This window comes from Aspergillus novofumigatus (assembly GCF_002847465.1).
Source record: "Aspergillus novofumigatus IBT 16806 chromosome Unknown P174scaffold_2, whole genome shotgun sequence".
NCBI classification, from domain to species: Eukaryota; Fungi; Ascomycota; class Eurotiomycetes; order Eurotiales; family Aspergillaceae; genus Aspergillus; species Aspergillus novofumigatus.
In genome coordinates this window covers 2,527,836-2,548,664 of record NW_020194275.1, presented here as the reverse complement: position 1 = coordinate 2,548,664, position 20,829 = coordinate 2,527,836, and the positions used below count along the sequence as shown (strand labels likewise).

The window sequence follows — 20,829 nt, the reverse complement described above, 5'->3', positions numbered from 1 at the left end:
AGAAAAGTGGAGCGCCATCTTGGCAACTGGGTTGCCAGATTCTGGAAACAAATGGATGGTCTAGAATGTTGACTCTGTACTTAGAACATTTGACAGGAGTAATCTCGGCTCTCATGCTTTGTCCTGCATCTGCCCTTTATAATAATCAAGCGTCATTAAGGTAGGTGGTGTATATATATGGTTGGCTGTGTTGCTCTACCAAGGTACCTCTTGGATTCATCCCGTGCTAGTACCCAAGGGTGGCCACCGAGGAAATCCATGGATGTCATAAATGATATATCCTTGGCCAGATCGACTCATGAGCCAATATATATCTTCCAGTGATGACTTGATGCGAGCGGTGCAGGTACAGCAACGTAAATCTGCTATACTTTTTGGCTCATGGAGGGTTACATCCACGAGATCATCATGATGACAGAAACACTTGTGTAGCATGAAAGTTTAGACAACTCAAAAGAAACCCGGCGATCCTCGGATCTAGAACTCTAAAAGCATGCAATTGCTGTTCACATGTCATGCTTCTGTGGAAATACAACAGCAATCAATGTCAATAGTATTGTTTTCTGCTGAGGTACTTGGATATATATTTCTGGTATGTTCGTGATAAGCCTACTATTCAACCCATGTCGCTGTTGCTCAGGGACTCGTCTACTCAGCATGGAAATTTTCTAGGGAGGCACCTTCCACTGTCTTTTCTTTCAATTACTTCCCCAGGGAGCATCTCTCATCATCCCATTTCACCAAGACGCTCGGGAACGGTTGTGCGAACTTGCTCAATTCCCACTCACGACGTGACCTTAGTTGTATGATCGCTACCTACTCTCAGCTCAGGTGCTATGCATGTGACCAAGCAGCACTATTTACCACGAATCACCCCAAGGTAGAAAAGGTCAACTCAGACTGAAGATGTACAAAAAGTATAAAATATGCGTTCGATACTTTCCGGCATCCTGCAGACGAAGGATCTCACACTTATGCGAAGCGAGAGTTGCATCGCTGCAGCCTGCAGCACTTACATCAAAACTCTACTTCTGACCACTTCAGCGCTACAAACGCGAGCGATGACAACTCTAAGGTAGTCTCCAGTTGTGTATCTGGTCGATTGATAAGGAAGCGAACCCCGCCTTCTGAATTTCTCTTCTGAGTCCTGGTCTTCGTTTAGTCGATCGCAGTCTAGTTTGAGCTTGTCGAAGCTGGTAGGCAGGCATGGGAGCAAGGGACGTCTACTCCATAGATACTACTACTTAGGATTGTCACCCTGAATAAGTAGGTAGATAACGACAACGACTTACAACGACTTACGTCCAAGTCTACCTTACTCTCAAGAACACCGCGGAAAACGCGGCTGCCAACTTGAACTATCACCAGTCGAAAGCCTTCTGGGCTAGTTTAACGCATCAGGTCCGACTTGGTGGTTTGACAAGGCATATGTCTTTGTACACCACTTGAAGTTGACGATCATGTGGCTTTGTTCAGTATACAGAACTGTTGAGAAGCTTCTCTGGATACCTTACCAACAACAGGACCTGTAATGTTACCTTAAAATCGAGGTCACAAACATTGAAATTGGTAATTTTCACCACGCCCACTAGCTTCAAATAACCAGTCGATCCTTCATCCTTCATTTCTTCTGATTGTGGCTGAAGGAAAATGAAAAGTGGAATTCTGAATGCCCCTCGATTCGCCGATTGGCCATTGCCGATCCCTTACTCCATACGGAGTAGAGTCCAGGCACTGTCTAGACCTTTTTCAGTACCGGCTACCTATATTTACTACAGAGCTCTCAGCTCATCAATTTCCTTGAAAAAGACAGGTAAACTGGCAGAAACAAAATGCCTCATTCTTTCATATCTTTTTCATTTTCATCCTAGGAGGTTATACAGACGTTCCAACGGGAGTCAAACTAAAAACCACCAAAAGCAGAACAAGAAGAAGCCGAAGCGAACGGAATGAGGCAGAACTAAAATAGCAGCTGTAGTTGACAACTTGACATTGACCAGTAGTCTACCTTAATGCCTTGGTGTCAGTGCAGCCATTCCCGTTGCGCCGGTATATTTCCATTGTGGAAACTCAATCTTTGACTTCTGTGGCGTCGTCTTCCCCCCTCCTTTTATGTCATTGTAATTTTGGTGTCGTGTCTGGTCCTAAATTTGGAGTTGTTATGGAGAACCCTAGAATTGTACATCGAAATTGTGGACTATGAGTAAGCTATTCCACTTAGAAACGATGTGTTTGGCTGTCGCAACGAATCCATAGTATCTCCATCCCTTTTCGCTGCAGGCCTTAGACAACAGGCACCAAACATCGGTCGCATCACCACCTCTGGCTACCTACTCAAGGTACTTGAACTACCTGATATGTGAATCGGGTCCCTATGGAGGATTCTCTCTCCTTTGCCACGCTCATGGGTGTACTCCGCAAGTCTAACTATCGCTCGCTAAGGTAGATGCATAGTACAAAATACGCATGTCATGTTTGGTTACATGCGTCGAGGAGGATCATTTACCATACATGAAATGAAGTCCCTAAGTTACCTACGGAGTATGGATCATGCCCTGCTAATACGGTATCCACAAATTCTGAGACAGTTGATCGGTCATTCGGTGCCTTGGGCTCCATTGTTTGGAACATATCGAATGGCACTAGCGGTACTCCATAGATCCACGTCATCTGCCATATAAATAAATTCATGAAGGGTGTGGGATGGTCAGCTGTGGATAACGTAGTTGATTGAGAAATATCCATCAATTCCTCGAATATCATTTGACGGGTACTCTTGATACAAGCTGGGCATGTCTTCAGCGTCCTACTGCTGCTTCAGAGTACAAGGTTGACCAGGGCCCTGCATTCGCTGACCCGACAGACCAACATTCGTCTGCTGATGGGCATAAGAGCACCTGGAAAATGATAGAGCGATAAACTTCGAGAGGTAGCTGACAAGCAGGAAGAGAAAAAAAGAAACTGGGTATCTGTTGTCGGTATCTATTTCAGGCTCAGAATCATAAGAGGGTTGAAAACGTCGGCCGACCGTTTGACCAAGCCACACTCCAATCAGTCTCAACGGTGGAGCGAGCTTGCTCCGTCACCATCTGTCCAATGGAGCTGGACCTGGTCTCCATCGTCCTTCTTCGATAATGAGCTCCCGCTCTTTCTTCAGTCTCCGCTCATCCCGAGGTCGGAGACGCGGAGATGGCGGCCTCCCCGGTAACACGGGAGCGGGTGCGACTGGTTCAGGTGCGAATGGAATACGCATGGAGGCTCGCTCCCTGCTGATCTCCTGAATTCGTTGGCGTCGTGCACGGCGGATGTCCTCCGATAGTGCGACAAGGGCCGATATATCGTCCTATGGTCGTGGAGAGCTGTCAGCCGGGCCGGAGGAAGCCACGAAATCTACAAGGGGAAGTGTGGGTTTGCACAAGAAGGCCTAGACTCACATATCCAAGATACGAGAATATGTAATAGAACGAGTCCGTTTCCTCGTATTCATAGCCGGCCCGCTCAATGGCCTCCCTGACCACCAGGTCCTTGGTGATTTCTGTCCAGAGACGATCTCGCTTGTCTTTTACGCCAATGTATCGCCGTCCGATTCGACCATCTTTGCGGTCGATGTTCTCGTCAGACAGTCTTCCGTGGCCCTTGATGGATCGGGATCGCCGTGTGGATACACGCCGCTCCCGTCGCATCTCCTGGTCTGCACTGCCATGGCTTCCTGAGTCAACCCGGACTATCGCTTTATCTTCAACAGCGACTGTGGGTGTGCTCCGTCGCTGAGGCCCTCCCAAATCGCGGCGGGTGTACTGTTCCTCCTCGAAGACTTGGACCTCTTCATCACTTTCGTGGCGTTGGGGTTGACGTTCCATAATCAAAACGTCCTCTTTTCTGTTTGAGGTCTTTAATTTCGCGCGAGTGATGTCAATTTCGTCCTCGCTTTTGTTGCCAGATTCTGAAGATGAACGTATGTATGGAGGTGAAGTATCATTGCGTCGTTCTATAACGATCTTCTCTTTCCTTGGGCGTCCTCGTGTACTATACAATAGTAAGCATGTAATTTGAACTTCAATGGAACGATTATCGGCTTACCGGTGACGAATCTCCAACTCCTCGAAGCTACTCGGAGAAGAAGGCTCTGGACTGGGTGCAAGTGGTGCATGAGGCAACTCATAACCTGCGATAGATGGGAAATAAGCATCTGACTTGAGCGCTCAATCTCTCAACTCACCATTTCTCATGCGTTCAACAGATGTAACATGAGACTTCCGAACCTGCGAAAGCTCTCTCGAACTTGGCGACTCCGGGGACGTCGAGATTCCTCTTTCTCGCATGCTAATCTTTTCCTTTTCCTTGAACCTGCCCCTTCGACCCCTCCGCTCATCTCTTCGGATAATGATATCCTCTTCATTTTCTTCGTCTCCATCTGGCTGCCGGGGAACTCTCGGTCGTAAGCGTGCTGCTGGTGTATGTTCTCTAACATCACTATGGAGCCTGGTATGCTCCCGCCTGGTGTCAGACCCACGGCGATAAAGCTCATCTCGCTCAATATCAAGTTCTGCGTGTTTCATCCGCGAGCCTTTCTTCGCTTTCTTGTCGCGATGTAAGCGTACAAATTCCTTCTCGCTATCCAAGTTAGGTCGCGGTATCGACGGCCTTTCCCTCTGCAGCTCAGCTTCTCCCTCATCATATTCGGCCCCTGTATACCTCCGTCTTTCCAATTCCTCCTGGAAGTAGATATCCTCCTCCTTAGCGGCTCTCCTACGCCGAGGTCGCTCACGACGCTCGTGCCTGTCCCACTCGTAGCCCCTCAATGTCTCGCGCGGAGGCATGTCCATCTCATTTTCCTCCCGCTCCCGCATCACAGCCAGGGGGCCAGGGTTCCGCGATGGATCAAAGCTCTCGCGAATAAAGTCGGGCTTTGACCGTTCTCGTATGTGTAGGCGTTCCAACTCTTCCACGGGAAGCGGGGTGGACATTCGACGTCCGTAGTGCAATTCATCGTCTTCAGCGAAGCGCTCGCGTCGAGACCGCCGCGGACGTCGATATGTATCGCTTTCTTCCTCGTAGAGGTCCTCCTCGTAGTACTCATGGTTTCGTGCTCGTCGGGACATACCTGAAATTTGAGAGATGCGAGACTGTCCAATGAAGTGAGTAGAATCTGAGCGATGAAAGTAGTGCGGGTTTATCGTGTTGTGCTTTTCTACGCATCGAAATCATTGGTGAGGGGCACTGTACGAGGGGTCCGAACGACCGCTGGCAGATATCGAACAAAGTTGCTCGATGACGAATTTCAGAAGCTGCTGAGGGCCAGAAAATACTGACGGGATGCGTAGCTTGCTGCGACGTAAAAAGCATGGATTGAGCCTTGCCAACGAACAAGTTCCTGTCCACCAAACACAGCCAACCGCGGCTGGCTTCGCTGATGTCACCGCTGCAGGATGCTGTGCAGTAGTCATTGTTGGTGAGACGTAGATACGAGCAATCCAGCGCAGAAATTGAAGCCGCGACAATTATTCATAGGACTGAAGCAGGAATTGAAAATGCCGACATTGAAAATAGGTTCATACTCCAGTCTGTATGGTTCCTTGAACCGTGGTTCGTTGACTTTTGAGTAAACTCAGGTACCAGTTCAGCAATTTCGACTAAGAGAGTTGAAAACTACGGTATCTCGCTTGGCGATGACATTCATTAAAGAGCGACATGCTCTCTGTAATTTCTTAGGCATATATTCAACTGTGGACTAGCTCTCTCGCTACACGTCAGTCCTGTCGGAGCGAACACCTTCGTTGATATAGTTCTACCAAGAAAGGTCTTATGTGATGACATGGGGTAGACCCATATTTTTTAAGATTGAGATGCAGTTAATTGTTATCGCCTCAATGCAGGGCCAGGGTGCAAGCTGCAGCTTTCTCAGCAAGTCTGAGCCACAGACAGCCAATTAAGCGTGTGTTATGCTAGCTCACAAGGTTAAGCTTCCTACGAAGGCTCTGGACGGGAATGATGCTCCCTATGCACGAGGTTATACTGGACAGACCACTGATCTCCTGAAAGCCGTGAGGCAATCACATCTAATAATCTGGGAAGGTCCACAATAACATCAAGGTAATCCATAGGTCATGGAGTGCTTCATCCAGGAAAAAGAACATGCACCATCAATCAAGCTTAAAAGTGTGGATTTAAATCAGTAAGACTTAGAACATTCATAGGTTTAGGCAAATACTGCTTGATTGATATGCCACACCGTTCGCAGTAGGGCCGCTACCTAGCAGACCGGGAGATTGTCAGATGTTGAAGCGAGAGCTAATTGAGCCGTCACCCGAAACTGAGCCGGGTCTGTCCTTTCTCTGGCTTTCCGCGAGCACTGCGACCACCTTTCCCACGAGCTTGAAGCGTATCCGAATTATTGGGACGCGACATCTGCTGATTCTTTCTAGCTGCCTGTCTTTCTTCAAGTTCGAGATCTTTGGCGAAATGCCAATCTTCATGCTCGTTCTGTTCATCGATTGGGAGTGATTTCTGGCACCGATTGCAGGTATATAAAGCGGATGAGGTCGCCATCGTTTGAGCATCTGGCAAAGATGACTCGCCCTGAAGTGCACCTGTACAGTCGTCTTCATTTTTCTCACCAGACTGTGCCGAATCTAAGTCGAAGGAGATAGTTTCAGAGGCAAATTCAGAGGGTGAATTGAAGAAGCGCTTGATCCCGCTACTGTCGATCTTCCTTCGTTTCTCGACATGATGATCTGACCCCGTCCGTTCCGCTGAGTCCAGGTTTTTCGTGGCTTGAGCGGCACTTTTCGCCGGTTCACCTCGAAGTAAGAAGCTATCTATCGCCTGATTCTTGTTCACTCCATCTTCAAAGCCACCAACGCTCAAGGAGAGGTTGGCACATGGCCATGCACGTCCATCGCCTATGACCTGCCGGAGCAATGTTCTACCAAGTCCGAACAAAAGACTCTCGTCGATTGTTGCCGAACCTGGAATGGGAAGTTGGCGAGAGCGTACTTGACCGCCTTGTCTATGATGCAAAGCGACAGTTTTTGGACGGCGTCTGTTTTCAAGCACGCCGTCTTCAACAAGGCGACCGTAAATATCGGCCGCGAAGATCCGCAGCCACTTTTCGGCTTGGTCTGCAGAATTGATGCTCGGCCTGAATGACTTTGCGGATAACATGGATTTGATTTGTGTCCTTGGATTCACCTCGCTCTTATCTTCGCCACGGATGATTCCGTAGAGCCAGCTCGCAGTGTCATCGTCAAGCTTAGCACGAAATTGTTCGAGTGGCACCTGTAGCAGATCGCTCACTTGCTCTGTACCGAAGAGAGTAGCCACCTGGTCTCCGAGTTTGCCTCCAAGCATTCTGATTTTGGTAAACTTGTAGCCACCCAGAAAATTCTGAATCGCGCGGTTTCGGACGATTGTTTGCTTGTTTGGCTTGTTACAACCGCTTCCCAATTTGGCCATCATCTTGTTTCTGGCGACGCCCCCGGAACAGGTATAGCTGAGCTTGTCCCAGACAGCTGTTCGGACTGAGCGAACAATCTCCGAGCCTATGAGCATGGCAATATCATCCCAGTCAGGATCATCAACTTCCGTCTCGTTCTCATCAAGGTCTATCAAGCAGTCTTCGGTACTCCATACCAACGCCGTCGTCGGGGGCGAGGCAACGGAATACTGCGTTCGTCACCTTGCGGTCCGATACGCAGTTCCGGGTACCGTTGAAGTAATAAAGCGTATACGAGTGGCGACAAGTCGATAAATACTTCGTCAATACTGGCCTTTTCGAGGCTAGCAGGTTGGACTTGATAGTGCGAGCCGATTCCATGTTCGCTGTCCACGTGTTCCGCGTGCCACCTCGAAAGCTCTTCCTTCATCACTTTCAGAATCTTTCGAGATTCTGCACGATACGGATCCAAGCATACTTTATCTGTACTGATATTCTTGAATGCGTCTTCCCTGTAAGCCCATTTCCCGCCCTCTCCCTCGCGAAACGTGGCCACGTGCTGCAGAACAATCTCGGGACAATGCTTCTGCGCTTCGCTGGCTGACATCATTCTGCTTATACCGAAGGATCGAGCGGGATAATTGATCGCGATGAGCGAATCCCATTGCCGTACTGCGAGAGGCGTCTCCTTCGGCGTTCCCAGCCGTACCATCTCACATTGTGCATAAAAGGCATCGAGGTCAATATGAGCGATTACCCTCAGTGGAGTCGCCGTGGAACCCTGGCGTAGAAGCTGTAGTTGACGGTAAGTGAACTGAGACTGGCGTTTCACGGAGCTGCTGGGCGAAGACGACAGAGCGGTAGAGGGATCCAGAGACGAGCGAGACATGTCGAAGCGGACTGTATCATAGTCATGGCGAAGTCTGTATGTATCAAGTGCTACGCTTGAATTTGTGAGTGTAACGTCGTCGATGCACCATGTTTTGGTCTGGAAAATTTGGTTCTCATCGCGCACGTCGGGTCAACTCCAAAGACATGGGTTCGGGATATCTTAGCGGGGATCCCCGCCATTACCAGAAACAGTTAGCTCCGATGCGATTGAGTATGGACCTGAATGACAATCCACTGTTTAGATTGTGTGTGAGAGCCATGCCTCAATGTTGAACTGTGGGCGCATTCTCACTCAGATAGGCAGTCTTTGAGCGCATGGATAGGTCTATAGGTTCGAGTGCGCTGGGTTGAATTATTCCAGCTGAATACCTCTGTGCATCAGAAGATCGAAACCACGTGATCTGTTAAATGCTAATTGGTTCTCGGTAATGAACTCACAGACCCACACCTCCGTAGCGAAAGAGTGCTTCAAAGCAAGACAGTCGAAACAACATTGTCGTCAATTAATCAAGGCGTCTTCACAAAGGAGGGCACTATGAGCCAACCATGTCCAACCACTCCGTAGTTAGATTGACTACATTACTGACCAGAGAGCTTCGGCTGACCAGTATCTCAGGAAGCACGGCAAAGGATAGTAGGTCTCAGTTCGGCAACTCCTGTTCCATGCAACTGCAAGGCCGAAGGATAAATGCAGCAACTGATGGAGACCATGCAGCACAGAGAGGACACCTGTTGCGATATCATTTGAGCAGCAGATATGTGTCTCAGCAGATCTAGCGCTCGCAAGGCATGGATCACGAAGATGCCATGTCTGGTGATGGCCCTTGAAGAATAAAGAGCCTAGGTAGGGCGTAAAAGGCAATTATGAGCGCGCCATTCACCACGCGACCATCAATGCAGTAGTGTAAGGACTAAGGAAAGGGAATTCGCTCATGAACTCTGTTCTTGGTTGCGAAAATGACCTGTACCAGAACGTCTGCTGTCCTGATTCCTAGCAAAGCGTTTGAATCATGTAATAAGGCTTTAGATGACACATTACAAATAAGACCGAGGGAGAAAAGCTGGACGAGGCTAGCATGTTGCATATTCTGGAAAGCTGAGAAGAATGTATTGTATCATCATGAAGAGAAGCTGACCATGCAGCCAACCAAGTAAAGTCAAGTGAGGGTGCTGAAGTACGATGATGTAGATGCGGTAAGTACCTTAGTTGAGAAAAACGGACATGGTAAGCTATTGGCCACAGGAGATCATGATCACCATCAGAGGCGATAACAAGGCAGGGGTCTCAACTTTCAAGAGTACCTCGCATGCACCGGCCATAGTTGAGGCGGCTGTCACTGGGGCTCCAGTATCTCAAAAGTACCACTTTCTCACATGATGAAATTTCATCCATGGAAGAAAGGCACAAAGAGCCCAGCGCAACCAGAGGTAGGTTAGCGGCCCGGTGCGGGTACAATTGTTACCTTAGATTGGCGCACTTGAAGTCTTGGGTCCATACGCTGGATCGACGAATGAGCGGGTTGGGATGCCCAAAGGCCCCTCTAGCCCGCCACGCATTTCTGCCCAACTGTCTGCACTCTGCCGATTATCTGCCTGCTACGGACTACTGAGGGCCAATCCCCAACGCCCCTCCTTCGACCTGCTCGACCATTTCTTCAAGTTACAGTCCCTCACTGTTTCTGTACACGGAGTGCTCCAATCCTCCCTCTGTAACTGACTGGTACTGGAAATATCATTAGGTGTCCCCAGCCAGAAACTGCAGACTCCATGGAACAACTGGACATGCATATCAGCATGCCTATGAGGTGTCTTCAGGAACTCTTCGAAGTGTGAGCTACGAAATGAGTCACTAGGTCGATTAACAATAGATTCAGATATATAAGCGAACACTGGAAAGAGTCATATGGGCAGATCTACCTTATCGTTACTAAATGGACGGAGAAAGCGTTAAAAGTACCATAACCGGGCTGCGAAGTCTCTACTCACCGTTGATACGTTCTCTGAATGTTTCTATCTACCTCCAACACAGTGTCGCCTTTTTGGGTCTCAACTTTCCCACCTCTGCGTCTATCCAGTGGCTGGAAGGCTAGATAGTATGACAGCAGGTATATTCAGTGCAACTTGACAGCTTCGATCTGCATCACTTCCATGAGTTAGGTTCTTTATATTCTGATCTATTGAAGGATGGCCAATAGACCGTTTCGCTGTCAATAAGACGACCCGAAGAGTCTCATATTTTGCCTCCTGCCTTACCTACGCACTACTGACCAGACGGACGACATCCAAATAATTATTTTTCAGGAAGCGCGACTACCTAGATCTGGAAAATCTTCTGCAAGCCGTATTTGTCACCATGCATGTTTTGGGGAGTCTTTAGCGCAGTCATTGGATGTGAGCCCTCTCTTGGTAGGTAGGTAGGTAGGTACCTAGGAACTGAGGTAAGGTAGTCTCGTACAGTAGTAAGTATCTGCTTACTCCGTAGGCATGTCGCTTCGTAATCATCATTATTTTTCTTTTTTACCTTTCTTTTCGCCTCGATCATTATTTATTTTCGGAATTCTCACCAATGACAAGGTGGAGTCGTCGTGGCACCAGACAAGGCCAGGCAGCCCAATACGCCGGCCCAACAGCCCAAATGAGCCAACCGCGCCCTTGGTCGGATCGAATGAGCACAAACACAACCCACCAGCCCTTGTTTTTCCCTTGCCAATGTGCCAAATGCCCACACCCCCTCTCTCCCTCTGTGCGCTGAGCTGGCGTCTTTAGCCTCTCTTATCTCCCCGTCGATTTCTCTTCTCTCCCGCGTAGATAATTTTCTTCCTCTTCTTCCTTCTTCCCTTCTGTTCCTTCTAGTGCGCAACCTGGCAAACTTTTTCCCCCGCCAGCCCGAAGTATTCCTTTATAACTCTTGGAGTGTTGGAGGTATCAGACTCACCATCACCAAACCGGAGAGAGACACCCCACGCAAAGCTTCACCCCCTGATCCCCTGTCTCCTAGATCCTCGGTCATCCATTCCGGACTGGATTTCGACTTTTCCCTTGCATGACTTGGTCGCGGTCCTTGAATCTATATCACTAGAGAGACAAAAAGAAAGAAAAAGGAAATCACCTCAGGATCTTGGAAGACAGCCCTTGACAGCCGTCCGTGGACAGATACGCACTGCCTGGATTTCTTCTTTCTCCTGGTAATAATCACCCAACCAGCAGTTCACGTCTTTGAAGCTTGCATTTTAAGTGTGTGCTTTTTGCGAGACGGAAAGGAAATATCGGATAAGCCTTGAACCATCAGCCTTGGAGTTCCCTGGACGCGGCCTAATAAAACCGTACTTGTGCTGTTTTCTTTGCAATCAACCCAAGAGAGCATCTTGTCAACTTCCCACTTCCTGGATACCTCGGCTACTTGTTTTATACCACCCCGGACTTCGTTGTGGCCACTTGGATCCATTGCATTTAATCACTTAATACCGGATACCTTCTCCCTGGAACAAAATGACTGGACGCCATGGATATGAAGGACGCCCGGAGCGTCAGAACGAGTACTTTATCCCTGGCGATGGAATTAGCCGGGAAGTCATCCAAGCAGACATTTGCCGATACCTTGGAAATGATGCACTCGTAAGACCCGGAAACCATAATGTCTGTTTCCCAGTCTCTCCTATCTTAAAATCAACCAAGCAGTTCAAATCTGTCAAAACCTGCCTTACCATTTGCTCTCCTACTGACTCATTGCGAACAGGGTCGTCAGGGCTACTTCATCCGTGCTTATCGAAATCTGACTTCTGTATGTCCAAAACAGCCTCCCCCCTTCTAAGTGCGAATCTATGGAAAGCCCAGAGAAAGGAAGAAATAGAAGAATTCAGGCTGACTGTTACGCTCAGGAAATGATTGCTGATCTCAAAGCGGACTCCGCTCGCTGGGAAGCAGACGTCATGCGTCGGGCTGACCAAGGCTATCCAAGAGGTAGTTACATTCACGACTACAACGTTCGTCAAGCCCCTAACGTGGTCCCAGCGCCTTACGCATCTTCTTCTATTCATGAAGTGCGCCAGCAAGGAGGCCCGTCACCACCACCTACGTACTCTCAACCACCTAGTCAACCCTATGTGGATCCATACACTCAGGCCCCGTACGGTGCAACCCAGAGCCCCCATACACAGCTCCATCATCATATCCTTCAAGTCATTCGCCTTTTGCGGCAGGACAGAATCCCTACCCTCCGCAAGTCCCTTACTCTGCTCCAGGCCAGCCCGCAGTGTCTGCGGACATGCACCCATCATACACCTACACGAGCAACACTGGCTATCCCTATGAGAACGGGAGAAGTAATGCTCCACGCTACACAGGACCTGGCTATGAAACTGAGTCGGACTATTCCCCGGTCACCTCTGGAATGACTTATCCTGCCACAACAGCTCCCGATCCCCGGATAGGAATGGATCCCAGATATACCCCGGAGTTTGACCGCAACAGGCCACAGGCAACAAGAGAGAGCCAGGCCCCGCGTCGCACCCGGTAGAGAGACAAAAGTTGATGCCTTTTCTTCGCTGCCTATATCATGATACCTCCAAGGAGTCGTCGTCACAAAACCTTGGCTATCCTGGGTAAATCAACCCTGGAAAATAATGAATCTACAGAATCATCCTGGAGTACTGCGCATATTAATCCTGGCTGTTCTACGGGGTCTCTGTCTTGTTTATTTTGCCATTGGGGAATTCCAAGCCGAAGGAGATGTTTTCGGAAAAGCCTTCATATCCGACTTGCAAGTTTGTGGAGCCATTATCTGAGAGTCCGGGACACATCGCCATGGATAAGCCTTGGAATTGCCGTTACATTTCACTTGGCACCTCAGGCGACGCTACTCGCCGATACTTTCCTTGCCTGGCTAATCATCCAACTCTTGATGCCGGGCCTGCCATATACCAATGGTGTGGATGGCTGGAAGAGAGACATGTGCAACGAGTTCCTAGAGGCGGCTTTTTGGCTTTGCATTGTATCGACGGTCTTCGAGCACTCTGTTCAATATACTTTTCTCCTGTCCTGAGGAACATCCCCAATTTGCTTACTCGGTGGTGTCCTGGTTGTCTGTTTCTCATGCTCTTTCCGGTTTCTTTTCGTTTTGATCGAGGAGTGTAACGGCCTTTTATCACAGTCCTGATTCTGATGGGAGCATCTGGCTGATACAAAAAAGCATCAGTTAGGAGCTTGGATGTTTTGGTGATGTTGTCCACGATCTATATGTAGATATGAGCATATATGGCGTTATTCCCTTCTGTGGTTATTCAATGGATATTTATTGTTGACACCAAGCAATTGATTGCTGTTCCCGCCTCAGGCTATTGGAGGTCGACTCAAAGCATTGTTGTCGGCCTTTTCTTTATTCCTTCTCTAAAGACTGGTCAAATCGGTTGTAAAACATGAAAGGGTACGAGGTCTTCGGAGCTACGTTTTCATAATGACTCAATTACTCCATGCGTTGAAGGTCCGGCCAACGCGGGTTTGATTATGAGTCGTCTCAGCCGCACGTTTGACGACGCCTGACTTCTAACGGGATTGCTGAAAAGGCAAATATTAGAGCACAAGTATCCTAGTTGTGTCTTACTTTGTTACAACAAACCGTCGCTTCCACTCCTTGAGCGAGATATATCAAGGAGCTTCACGAAGCACGGACGGGCTAGTTCGGCATCCGCCTAGGACGGCATCCGCGTGAAAGATGTGATCTAAGAGGAACGTAATTAAGCCTGTAATATGAAGCCGGAATTCCAAGGAGATGCGAATATGCGCAGAAGTAAAGAAGTAAGTTCAAACGAAAATGGATGTGTCTGCGCTCTAAAATCATTTTCATGTACAATACACCGCTGCACTCGTACTGTCAAGCTCAACAAGGGGTTTTCACGAGTATGAAGACATCTGGTGGCAGGTAAATGGCCTGAAGGGCTCTGCGTTGGTTGCTCAATATAAAAGATGATAACCCGCAAGCACTTCCGATTGACGCAGCCCCGGTAATGGACCGTCGGTAATCAGCGCCCGACAAAGTGCACGTCCGATACTATTGCTGTTCGAGTTTCCCCAGTGAAGAGCATCCTAGCAAGTCAAATCAGTTTCGCTCGTCCTCCCTTTGAGATATCTATTCGTCATCGTAGCCTTGCGGGATGTTCCGTGGTCCCTGGGGAACTGGAATCAGGAATTGAATATGTTAGCATGCGAGCGGCACAGCGACAGAGAATAGATTGCAGGAGAGCGCGAAGGAAAAAGGAAATATCGAAGCCCTTACAGGGATAGGTCAATGGAATAGGCTCCGGGTCAACATCACCGAAGAACCGTCTGATGGGGGGAAGGGTGACCAGCATGAGAGGACCTGTCGCTCCAACGACCAAGGAGTAGAAGATCGCTGGCTTCTCATGCGAGGCCCAGCGGAGGTACCGGAGAGGAGTCGACCAGAATTGGGGAGTAGTCATGGTTGTGAGACGAAAGGTCGATGATCCAAAAGGATTTTTGCGGGATTCGGTCGAAGCTTTCGTGAGCGTGACGGATGGATTGGATCAAAGATCAATTGAGCGAGGCTCGATTCGAATTACGTATTCTATCTTCCGGGAAGTCTGATACTTTGAGACTGGGTCAAATCGCGCCAGAGGGGCGGGTATCGCGACGGAGAGGGGGTATATTGTCGAATGGAGGTTGTGAGTGACGCCGGCCGACGATTGCGCAGTTCAAAGCGGCGAAGAGGTCTTGGCACTCTCGGTCCAAACACGTTGCCCGTTCTCTCCAACTGAACGGAACTGACGAAGCTCCTCCAGAGGACACTCTCCTCTACCACTTCATTTCCCTCTTCTTGTCCTTCTCTTCACTGGACTGCAGTGATTTTCCTTTCAGCCAATTGCCCGCTCTGCTGTGCGGAATTCGATATACCATGCGGTTGTGCCTCACTCTTCTGGCATTCTGCTTCTTGGCAGTTGTACATGCATTAAGTAGCTCGGGCAGTCGTCTGCTGGTTGTTTTGGAAGATGCCGCAGAAAAGGAATTATACTCAAAATTATGGGCTGACTTAGAAGGTGCTCTATCTTACTGAACTTCTGCATTGACATGCTAATCATTAATTGGTAGCTCGAGGATATAACCTTGAGTTCGAATCCCCCAAGAATGACAAGCTCAGCCTGTTCGAGCTCGGAGACCGAGTCTACGACCATCTACTTCTCCTGCCTCCCAAGTCAAAGGGTTAGCGTTGCGCTTAGACATGTCCATACGATCTGCTTTGTACATTTCAATTGACCTCTTGACCAGGCTATGGACCCTCCCTTACTCCCAAGAATATCATTGAATTCATGAACAAGGACGGCAACGTCCTCCTCGCCTTGTCCGGCAAGTCCACAACCGCCAGCGCTATCAGCTCGTTGCTGCTGGAGCTCGATCTCCATCTCCCTGTCGATCGTTCCTCTGTCACCGTCGATCACTTCAACTACGATACACTTTCTGCTACTGATAAGCACGATGTCTTGCTACTCGGGCGACCAGGCAAGCTGAGGCCTGACACCAAGGCTTTCTTTGATGGTGAGGGTGTCGTAGCGTTTCCTAGAGCTGTCCCCCACACCCTGGGCGACGCAAACCCTCTCATTGCGCCCATTCTGCGAGCGCCCGCCACTGCATACAGTTACAACCCCAAGGAGGACGCGTCATCAGTCGAGGATGTTGCAGCTACAGGTTCGCAGTTGGCTCTGGTCTCGGCCATGCAGGCTAGAAACTCCGCTCGGTTCACTCTACTGGGCTCCGTGGAGAGTCTGCAGGATCAGTGGTTTTCTGCGACTGTAAAGGCCCCCGCCGATGGGAAGCCGACCAAGACGGTCAACCAGGAGTTCGCCAAGCAGCTTACCGCATGGACATTCAAGGAAACCGGAGTGCTTAAGGTCGGAAAGATCGAGCATCATCTGGCTGAAGATGGTGAAATCACTCCCGAGAAGCTGAACCCTAAGATCTATCGGGTGAAGAATGAAACTGTAAGAGACAGCCGTTGAGGCTCCATTGCCTATTTGCATGCTCACACATCTCAACAGGTCTTTAGCATTGAACTTTCCGAGTACGACTATGATCGCTACGTACCCTTCGAGGTTCCCACTGGCGATGCCGTCCAGCTTGAGTTTACCATGCTATCTCCCTTCCATCGCCTGAACTTGGAACCCGTCCGTCAAACGGATAACAGTACGGTTTACAGCACACGATTCACCACCCCCGATCAGCATGGAATCTTCTCCTTCCGAGTGAACTACAAGCGTCCGTTCCTCACCAACATCGAAGAAAAACTCGAGGTGACCGTTCGCCATTTCGCTCATAACGAGTACCCCGAAGCTGGAAGATCAGCGGTGGATGGGTCTGGATTGCGGGTTTGTGGTCCGTCATCGCTGGCTTCCTGGTGTTCGTTGTTGCATGGCTTTACTCAGCACCTTCTGCTGCTGTGTTAAACGCAAAGAAGACGCAATAATCCTCTGTAAAATCTCAACGAATGATAGTTCGCAATGAAGCGTGTACTTGCGCCGGAAACCCATAATTCAAAAGTATGTACAGTCATATGCCATAAGCCAGTAGTGTTACACAAAATCCGGAGACACAAACATTCCGCCAACTGGGAACTCCAAACGATGCCAGGAGGTAAGATCAAATGCCGTGTTATAAAATTCAGGACAGCGGATCTAGGCATTTCGCCAGCCTAGTGAGTCGCGAGCTTGAAAACTTATAGTCCCCTAGTCTTCTCGGGGTCCATCTGAACTTCATTCCCGCTAATCTCCTTAACGGTTTCGAAGGCGGGCTTGCCGGCGTATAGTTGCTGGTGGGATAGGGATTTGCCTCCTTCGAGCTCCCTGGAAACTGAAATGGGCTGATTTCCACGGAATCGCTTTCGCATGTCGATCAACCCTCGCCTAGATTGTGCCTGTTGTCAGCGCTATCCACTGCAATTAAAGCACGCATGTCCGGTCCACTCACTTGCACTCGCTGAATCCTTTCCGCAACTGTTGGCATTTCATAGGCAGCTCATCGACGAGGGGGTGCTCAAGCATTCACGCGGGGTGTGCCGCTGGACCATGATGCAATCTGATTCTTGCAGGCATTGCGCCAGTGCGTCTCCTGAGAGAAGTCGTCAAACTCATTAGCATCCAGATATGTTACATGGTAAGTGAGGGTCGCGGAAGAGATGTGGAGCGTGCTCCGTGGGAAACGCCCCAATGGGTATAAGGAAATTGAGAATTACTCACTTAATTCTCTGCATGAACTCGGCATCGTGCAGCTGTGCAGAAAGCGCGTCGTTGGGCTGTCCTGACGAACCACAATCAAACTGTCAGGTATCAGATCGTCGGAATCTCCTCGGCGGCGAAAATCCGGGCTAGCCCTCTTTGGCTTCTGCTTGTCCCCAGATTAGGTAAGCATCACATGAAAAAGGACGGCGCGATGCCGCATGACGTCGCGGTCTTGGTTGATCTCTAAACGAACGAAGCATTGACCATGAAGTGTCCTGGTTTAATCCTTGATTCAGCGCATCATGTTGATCGGTGCTGATGAAGGCAGTGTCACTTCCAACACCATTTATTAAAGCACATCTGCCAGAACCATAACCTCGCCATGGCCGTTCCAGTGATCGGAAGACTGTTTTGGTTCGAATACCTTGCGCTTTTTGCGTCCTTGATTCTAGTGCTGCTGGAATGGGTGATACATTTTATTACATTCTGGCTGCGTAAGTATACTGAGGAGGTGCCTCGGGTCTCAGTTTTCACAGCCTCCAATTGCAATTAAAGCTCGTTGAGGATAAGGGGCTAACCTAGAGCAGCGGAGCCTGTAATCGAGTTCTGTCACGATCGTTCCAAGGCCTTATTCAATTTTCTGATCCCGGGAGAGAGACTATACAAGCGTGGTAAGGAGGAGCAGATCGCTGCACAGGTTGCGCAGGCCTCCAACTTTGCAGACATTTGTGCCATTTTCGGATATGAGGCGGAGGAGCACATCGTGCAGACGAAAGATGGCTTCCTAATAGGACTACACCGCCTAGCCTATCGCAAAGGCGAAGAAGGACGCCTCGTCAACCGGGGAGAGGGAACCCTCGAGAAAAAGGTTGTCTACCTCCATCACGGTCTTTTGATGTGCAGCGAAGTCTGGGTGTGTTTGACGGATGCTCAACGATGTCTCCCTTTTCAGCTTGTGGAGAGAGGATATGATGTCTGGCTTGGGAACAATCGCGGCAACAAATATTCCAAGAAGTCTATCCATCACTCACCCCTGTCCACTCAGTTCTGGGGCTTTTCGATGGACGAGTTTGCGTTCTACGATATCCCTGACAGCATTAACTACATCCTCGACGTGACGGGACAGGCTTCCTTGTCGTATATCGGGTTCTCGCAGGGAACAGCACAGGCGTTTGCGACTCTATCGATTCATCCGTTGCTCAACCAGCAAATAAATGTCTTTGTGGCCCTTGCACCTGCAATGGCGCCCTCGGGACTGCGGAATCGTATCGTGGACTCGTTGATGAAGGCTTCACCCAACTTTCTGTTCCTCCTCTTTGGTAGACGCAGCATCCTCAGTTCCACCCCTATGTGGCAGACAATTCTCTACCCTCCAATCTTTGTTCGCATAATCGACGCATCGCTTTCAATTCTTTTCGGTTGGGAGGGCAAGAACATTAGCTGGTATCAGAAACTGGCAAGTTACCTGCATCTCTATTCGTTCACTAGCACAAAGTCGGTGGTGCATTGGTTCCAAATCATGCGGCATAGGACGTTTCAAATGTACGATGATGAAGTTCTTGCTCCGTTTAGCGTTGTGGCCAGTCAACGGTTTTACAAACCGGTCAAATACCCCACCAGGAACATCAAGACCCCGATTGTTCTTCTCTACGGTGGAAGTGACAGTCTGATTGATATCGGGGCGATGTTGCGAGAGCTACCACGCGGGACGGTGGCCAAGTCGATTCCAAGTTATGAGCATTTGGATTTTCTCTGGGCAAGAGACGTGGACCAACAGGTGTTTGGACACGTTTTTGAGGCTCTTGAGCGATACGGCTCCGGAGAATATAGAGGGACGAAAGGGCACAGAGCAGTCAAGCAGACCAACGGCTTGATATAACCTACATCTTCAACGGAAACTGTTGCTGCCGTGCCTTTCGTTCTTTATAGCGGTCATGTCTTCCCGTCTATTTTGCTGTGCATGTACGAGGATACTGTGAATTCAGCGATTTCTGGTTGCTTGATAGTTTTATGTTGGACAATTACGTCAGAGCTTGCTCCAACATTCCGTTCAGTTGTATACCATAGATCTGTCAATAGCTAGACTCACCTCCAAATAGCGCTTTCGGAGTATGTTGCCCTGCCTAACTTCCCGAATGGTCTTGGCTTTGGTGGTACTTTCTCATCAAGGGTACCATGACATCCGACTTAGGCGAGCCAAAGATAAGCCATGTATCATTGTCTCGGGGCTGTAGCGGCTAGCATACCACATAATGCAAACGTATTCCCAGGAAAGTTCAAGGAAACGTCTGACGATGTGCGGAGACTGCCCTATGTGTGACGCAATGATTGGCAGAGCGTGCTGTCTGTGTTCGATGGCCAGGCACCTGCATACTACGTTGCATCTCTACAGATAGAGAATATCTCCGATCTATCCACATGTACTGTTATCATCGAGATCTGTCCCAGCCATGATTCGACCTGTCAAGTGTCAGTCATAGGATAGAGGGAAAGTCTTGCGCTCCCTTACCATGCCCCTCTTTCCGGATGATTCTTCCATGAATGCCAGGGCTTGGGTGTTAGTACGGCTTTCCAATATACACTACCGCTTCACCATGTAATGACGTCTGGCCTAAACCTAGGTACGTGTTCCTGGCAGACTGAGTTGTCATGTTTGTCAACATCATCTACGTCAACTGTCTGCAGCTCTAAGCCCAGCCGATAGGTTCCTACAATCGCAATGACAGACAAACTACTGAGCCGATCTCGGAAAAAGAGTTGACAGGTAAGTTCTGGCAAAATACGTGCATGTTTCAAGGACTTTCCTGGCATCCCCATTGAATGGAGGTTGTCTGCAACCTTGGTGCCATCATGTAGATTTTCAGCTTTGAAGCGCCAAATAGGAATTCTCGTTCTAGGACTCTCAATCCTGTGGCATCAATATAACTCAAAGGTTCCCCGAAGAGAGCTACGAACAATACTTGGAGGGATGTACATACTGAATCTACTGAATCTGCCGTTCCCACAAAGTGACAAAACCTGCTTTTAGGTGCCCGATTAGAAACCCAGCAGACGCCTTTTGTCATCCCGGACGCCACAAATAGTCCTCCTAACCTCTATCGATTATTCCATTGAGTGACTTCTTTCCTATTTCAGCCGAATATTGGATTTCTCTTCGGACTGTAAGTAGCCAGCTTAGGCCTTCATCTCTATACTCCCGTCATTTGCCTCACCTTCCCTCCACCCGGTGTATCAGAGGGGTTACTTGTCAACATCAGTTTGAGCATGACGGATGAGATTCCC

The 20,829-nt window shown here is 49.1% G+C and overlaps 7 protein-coding genes across 7 annotated transcripts; 3 read left to right on the top strand and 4 right to left on the bottom strand.

Annotated features, from left to right (window-relative positions):
* Window positions 1–3,062: 3,062 nt before the first annotated feature.
* P174DRAFT_103863 (uncharacterized protein) lies at window positions 3,063–5,336 on the bottom strand. The gene is made up of 3 exons (XM_024820985.1): window positions 4,220–5,336; window positions 4,081–4,165; window positions 3,063–4,026 (listed from the first exon to the last, which is right to left on the bottom strand). The coding sequence occupies exons 1-3, from the start codon at window positions 5,100–5,102 to the stop codon at window positions 3,363–3,365; spliced, it is 1,632 nt and encodes a 543-aa protein (XP_024685760.1). The 5' UTR covers window positions 5,103–5,336; the 3' UTR covers window positions 3,063–3,362.
* Window positions 5,337–6,303: 967 nt separating this feature from the next.
* Window positions 6,304–8,565, bottom strand: P174DRAFT_476886 (DNA-directed DNA polymerase eta; the record flags this gene model as incomplete). The annotated part of the gene is made up of 2 exons (XM_024830669.1): window positions 7,667–8,565; window positions 6,304–7,616 (listed from the first exon to the last, which is right to left on the bottom strand). The coding sequence occupies exons 1-2, from the start codon at window positions 8,322–8,324 to the stop codon at window positions 6,304–6,306; spliced, it is 1,971 nt and encodes a 656-aa protein (XP_024685759.1). The 5' UTR covers window positions 8,325–8,565.
* Window positions 8,566–11,815: 3,250 nt separating this feature from the next.
* On the top strand, window positions 11,816–12,842 carry P174DRAFT_457858 (putative transcription factor RfeG; the record flags this gene model as incomplete). The annotated part of the gene is made up of 4 exons (XM_024829590.1): window positions 11,816–11,941; window positions 12,063–12,107; window positions 12,205–12,429; window positions 12,471–12,842. 4 exons carry the CDS (start codon window positions 11,816–11,818, stop codon window positions 12,840–12,842), a joined length of 768 nt encoding a protein of 255 aa, XP_024685758.1.
* A 1,201-nt stretch (window positions 12,843–14,043) lies between these two features.
* P174DRAFT_438970 (NADH:ubiquinone oxidoreductase subunit NDUFA3) lies at window positions 14,044–14,992 on the bottom strand. Its single transcript, XM_024826673.1, has 2 exons — window positions 14,598–14,992; window positions 14,044–14,497 (listed from the first exon to the last, which is right to left on the bottom strand). The coding sequence occupies exons 1-2, from the start codon at window positions 14,779–14,781 to the stop codon at window positions 14,451–14,453; spliced, it is 231 nt and encodes a 76-aa protein (XP_024685757.1). The 5' UTR covers window positions 14,782–14,992; the 3' UTR covers window positions 14,044–14,450.
* A 134-nt stretch (window positions 14,993–15,126) lies between these two features.
* Window positions 15,127–16,796, top strand: P174DRAFT_510245 (dolichyl-diphosphooligosaccharide-protein glycotransferase; the record flags this gene model as incomplete). Its single annotated transcript, XM_024831655.1, has 5 exons — window positions 15,127–15,375; window positions 15,428–15,538; window positions 15,605–16,314; window positions 16,372–16,629; window positions 16,671–16,796. The coding sequence occupies exons 1-5, from the start codon at window positions 15,234–15,236 to the stop codon at window positions 16,794–16,796; spliced, it is 1,347 nt and encodes a 448-aa protein (XP_024685756.1). The 5' UTR covers window positions 15,127–15,233.
* A 6-nt stretch (window positions 16,797–16,802) lies between these two features.
* On the bottom strand, window positions 16,803–17,653 carry P174DRAFT_448822 (PET191 family protein). The gene is made up of 3 exons (XM_024828789.1): window positions 17,566–17,653; window positions 17,297–17,437; window positions 16,803–17,232 (listed from the first exon to the last, which is right to left on the bottom strand). Exons 2-3 carry the CDS (start codon window positions 17,368–17,370, stop codon window positions 17,046–17,048), a joined length of 261 nt encoding a protein of 86 aa, XP_024685755.1. The 5' UTR covers window positions 17,371–17,437; window positions 17,566–17,653; the 3' UTR covers window positions 16,803–17,045.
* A 276-nt stretch (window positions 17,654–17,929) lies between these two features.
* P174DRAFT_384914 (sterol esterase) lies at window positions 17,930–19,426 on the top strand (the record flags this gene model as incomplete). Its single annotated transcript, XM_024823227.1, has 2 exons — window positions 17,930–18,041; window positions 18,135–19,426. 2 exons carry the CDS (start codon window positions 17,930–17,932, stop codon window positions 19,424–19,426), a joined length of 1,404 nt encoding a protein of 467 aa, XP_024685754.1.
* Window positions 19,427–20,829: the final 1,403 nt, after the last annotated feature.